We start from the raw sequence: 3,800 nt of genomic DNA on the forward strand, positions 1-3,800 counted from the left end.
AAATACACCACCCCTGCTCCGCTTCCCCAGGCCCAAGGCACCAGCAAAAATACTGCTAGCCGTCCGTTTTTGCTATTTTACGTCACCCTTTCCATTGTAAGCCATAATTTTCAGAGGTTTATAGGTCAGCTATAAAAAAAACAAAATAAACCTCTCCTTTTGACTAAAAGGGAGCACTTGGAAACTAGAAGGCTGGTGGGTGCCCGGGTGGATCCGACCGCGAGTTTTTCCACCGAAGCGGCGGCGCATCTCATCCCTCCCCACCCCCACCTGCCCCTGGGCCCTTCCTCTTGGCCTCCCCCTCCCCTTTCTTCCCCGCAGGCCTGCAGGCTGCCCCTCCCCCACCGTGGGCGAGAAGAGGCCAGAACACATCTGGGGTCCTGCAACCCCACCCTGGGGGACACCGGGGCCCACGAAGCGGAGGACTTTGGAGCCGTTGGGGTCCACCTTGGGCGGGGCCTGAAGACTTTCAGGCTCAGGTTCGCCCTCTCCGGGCCTGCGACCGGCCCAGTCCCCGCAGGTGCCCACCTGAGTCCCATTGGGGCTCGGCCCAGGGCAGCTGGGGTGTGGGTGGTCTCCTTGGAGCCGGGGAAACAGTGAGCCTTGGTCTCCGCGTACAGCCCTGCACACGTGTGTGTGTGTGTGTGTGTGTGTGTGTGTGTGTGTGTGTGTTTATGCGTGGGTGAGATAAATGCAGAGCGAGGGCGGGGCCGCTCATCCCTAAATTAGGGCCCTGGAGCAGGTGGGCGTGGGCCAGCCCTGCCAGGAGAAAGCCCCCCTCCCTCCCTTTAGGGCTGCCCCCTGGGTTCTAACTCCCTAACTTTTGGGGGTGCCAGAGGGGAAAGCTGGAGGCAGTACAAGCACACACGGAGCTGAGTTGCAGCATTATTCGGCCTCTTTATTTAGAACCCGGCGGACGAGGAGCCGGGGCAGTGGTGCAGACGGCTCAGGAACCTTTTTTTTTTTTTTTTCTTTTTTTTTTTTTCTTTTAACAGATTTGTCTTCAAGTTTAAAATAATCATAATAGTAAAAAGAGACAGCGAAAGCGCGAAGAGACTGCAAGCTAGATGGGCTTGTACGGCAGCTACAGCTTGTGAGCGACCCCCTCCCCCCAGAGTCCGCTATAAAAAATAAATTTACATTTGTCGATAACCAGATGCGAGTGAGGTGCCTTTGGCATAACCAATAACCGAGCTAGCGCGTGGCAGAGCGGCCCACGCCTCGACATAAATAGAAAATATAAGTTAGTATAACTTTAAAAACTTTTTGTACAAATATACATGTTTTTTTCCTTTTTTCCTTTTTTTTTTCTTTTTTCATTTTTTTGCACTGAGTTTCAGCAGAGATTAAACATTTTATATAAATGACTCTTAAAGCTTTACACCTTGGGACCAGTGTACTCCTCGTGCAGAATACATTTAGATATAAAAGACGTTATTAATACATTGCACAGTTTTCAAACTTTAAACACAAAACCGAACGCTGCTCCGTGGCAGCTGCCGCCGGTTGCTGCTACATGGACGGTCCCAGCCGAGGCCCAGCGCTCCTCTCCTGTCCGCTGCCCAGCGGGCTCCCTCGGGGCTCGTTGGGCGCGAGGCTGCGGGAGAGAGGTGCGGTGAGCGAGCGGCGACAGAGTGGCCGCCGGCACCCCGCGGGGCGCCCCTCCCCGCCCGCCCGCCCGCCCGCCCGCCCCGTCTGCCGCGCTCACCTCTCATCGCAGCCGCTTGCGCGGGGTTTGCTCAGCCGAGCCGACGGCTGGAGCGGCGCCGGGCGCGGCGCATCCCGCGGGAACCTCGTTCGACGCCTTGGCTTCGGGCGCGGGTCTCTTGCGCTTGGCGAAGAAATCTGCGGGCGACAGCGCGCGCGGCCGGTCAGGGCGGGGCCGGCCGGGGAGCCCAAGAGGGTGCCGGGAGGGGGCGCGGGCGGCTGGCCGGCCGGTGGGGGGGCGCCGTCCCCGCCCGCGCCGAGGTCCGCGGCGGGTCAGCTTTGTTTACGTCGCCGCGCAATGTGCTGTGTAAGCATTTCCCCTTGTCCCGCGGCCAAGCCCCCCGGGGCTACCGCCGCGCTTAACCCCCTCCGCGCCGCGATCGCCGCGCCCGGCCGCGCCCGAGGAGGGTCTCCAATGGCCCGGGCGAGGATCGCGCTCGGAGGGGGCCAAAGCGAGCCCTCCCAACCCTCTCGCGCGAACCTCTCCGGAGCACAACAACAGGGAGGGGACGGGGTGCGGGCGCTGCCTCGCCCCGCGCGCTGCGGGCCCTTTAACGCCACGGAGGAGGCGGGGACCAAGAGAGGCCCCCGAGGGCCTGGGAGCCCGGCCGGCCGGACAAAGCAGGGCCGGGCCGGGCCGGGGCGGGGCCGCGCGGGACTCACCGGAGATGAGAGGCCCGGACAGCTTCTTGATCGCGGCGCCTCCGGCGGCGGCAGTGGTGGCAGCGGCGGCGGCAGTGGCGGCGGCGGCGTTGGTGTTGGTGGCAGTGGCGGCAGTGCCCGGCGCGGGGCGCCCCGAAATCCCTGAGTGCGGCGGCTCGGCCAGGGGCTCCTGGCTGCGCGGCGGCGAGACCGCCTCCGGCTCAGAGCTCTCCTGCGGCGCCGGGGCCGGGGCCGGGGCAGGCGCTACGGACGGGCCGCTGGACGGCGACGCCGGCGCCTCCCCGAGGCCGTCGAGGGACTCATCGGCCGGCGGCCCGGAGGGCGGGCTATCGCCCGCGCCGTCCGGGCGGGGACGAGGCGCCAGGAGCAGGCGACAGCGCCCCACCTGCACCGTCTCGCGGTAGAAGGCGGGCACGGAGTCGCTGTCCACCTCGGTCCACTGCAGGCGCCCGGGGCCCCGCAGTGGCACGTCCTGCTGGAAGTTGTAGTCCCAGCGACGCTGGTCCTCGGCGCTCAGCTCGGCCAGGCGCATCTGCAGCTCGCGGCTGAGCTCCTCGTGGTCCACTGGCCCGAAGAGGCTGCGGCAAGCGCTGGTGCGCGCGAACAGGGGAAAGGTGCGGCGGGCGACCAGGCGCTCCATTGCCGACGCGCTGCGGAGATACGCATCGGACTTTTCCGGGGGCTGCGCGGGCCGGGCGGCGGGAGAGGAGAGGAGAGGAGAGGAGGAGGAGGAGAAGGAAGAGAGGAAAGGAGGGCGGAGGCCGGGCGCAAGTGAGACCCCGCGCGCCGGAGTCTGCATTTGCAAAGGGACGCGGCGGGAGGGCGGCGCGGCGGCTACCTGGCTGTCGGGCCGTGGAATGCTCCTGAGTCTCGCTCGCTGTGTCGTCCGGCCGGCGGCCGCGCCCCCTCGGGTGCCTGTCCTCGCTCGCTCGGCTGGCCCTGGCCTGGCTGGCACCCACCGAGCGCAGAGCACTTGGCCTGTGGAACGCCCAGTCCTCGCGCGCCCCTTTATACGCGAGGGTCCCACCCCCCCGCGCACTGGCCCCGCTGCTATTAGCATAATGTAGTATTTTCAGTTTCAACAACACCGCGGCGATTGGCCGGCGCCGCGCTGCCCCCGCCCCTCCGGCGGTCCGGCCCCCGCCCGCCGCCCATTGGCCCTGCGCACACACCCACCCGAGGGCGGGGCGGGGCGCGAGGACCGATTGGCGGGGCGCGGGGCGCGCGCAGCGGCGGGGGAGGGGGCGGTGCGCGGGGCGGGGCCGGAGTTAAAGGGCGCTGCGGGCGGTAACGTGACACCGCGGCGCCCCGCCCCCTCGCCCCATCCCCCCCACCCCCACCCCACCCCCCACCCCCGCCCCCGCTCCCGCCCCCCGCCGGCTCCTTTGTCTGCAGGCGGGGGCTGCTCGGCGGCGGTGGCGCGGGCGCCC

At 66.6% G+C, this 3,800-nt stretch overlaps 1 protein-coding gene across 1 annotated transcript; it reads right to left on the reverse strand.

Moving 5' to 3' along the window:
- Positions 1-873: 873 nt before the first annotated feature.
- On the reverse strand, positions 874-3,417 carry CDKN1C (cyclin dependent kinase inhibitor 1C). The gene is made up of 4 exons (XM_082340782.1): positions 3,209-3,417; positions 2,371-3,020; positions 1,709-1,845; positions 874-1,597 (listed from the first exon to the last, which is right to left on the reverse strand). Exons 2-3 carry the CDS (start codon positions 3,008-3,010, stop codon positions 1,712-1,714), a joined length of 774 nt encoding a protein of 257 aa, XP_082196908.1. The 5' UTR covers positions 3,011-3,020; positions 3,209-3,417; the 3' UTR covers positions 874-1,597; positions 1,709-1,711.
- Positions 3,418-3,800: the final 383 nt, after the last annotated feature.

Source organism: Balaenoptera borealis (genome assembly GCF_965194805.1).
Source record: "Balaenoptera borealis genome assembly, chromosome: 11".
Classification (NCBI taxonomy): Eukaryota; Metazoa; Chordata; class Mammalia; order Artiodactyla; family Balaenopteridae; genus Balaenoptera; species Balaenoptera borealis.

Bases quoted from the DNA above. Each gene is read 5' to 3' on its own strand.
- CDKN1C (XM_082340782.1), bottom strand. From the start codon at position 3,010: ATGGAGCGCCTGGTCGCCCGCCGCACCTTTCCCCTGTTCGCGCGCACC. The intron at 1,846-2,370 runs GTGAGTCCCGCG...TGTCGCCCGCAG, and splicing joins GTCCGGGCCTCTCATCTCCG to ATTTCTTCGCCAAGCGCAAG.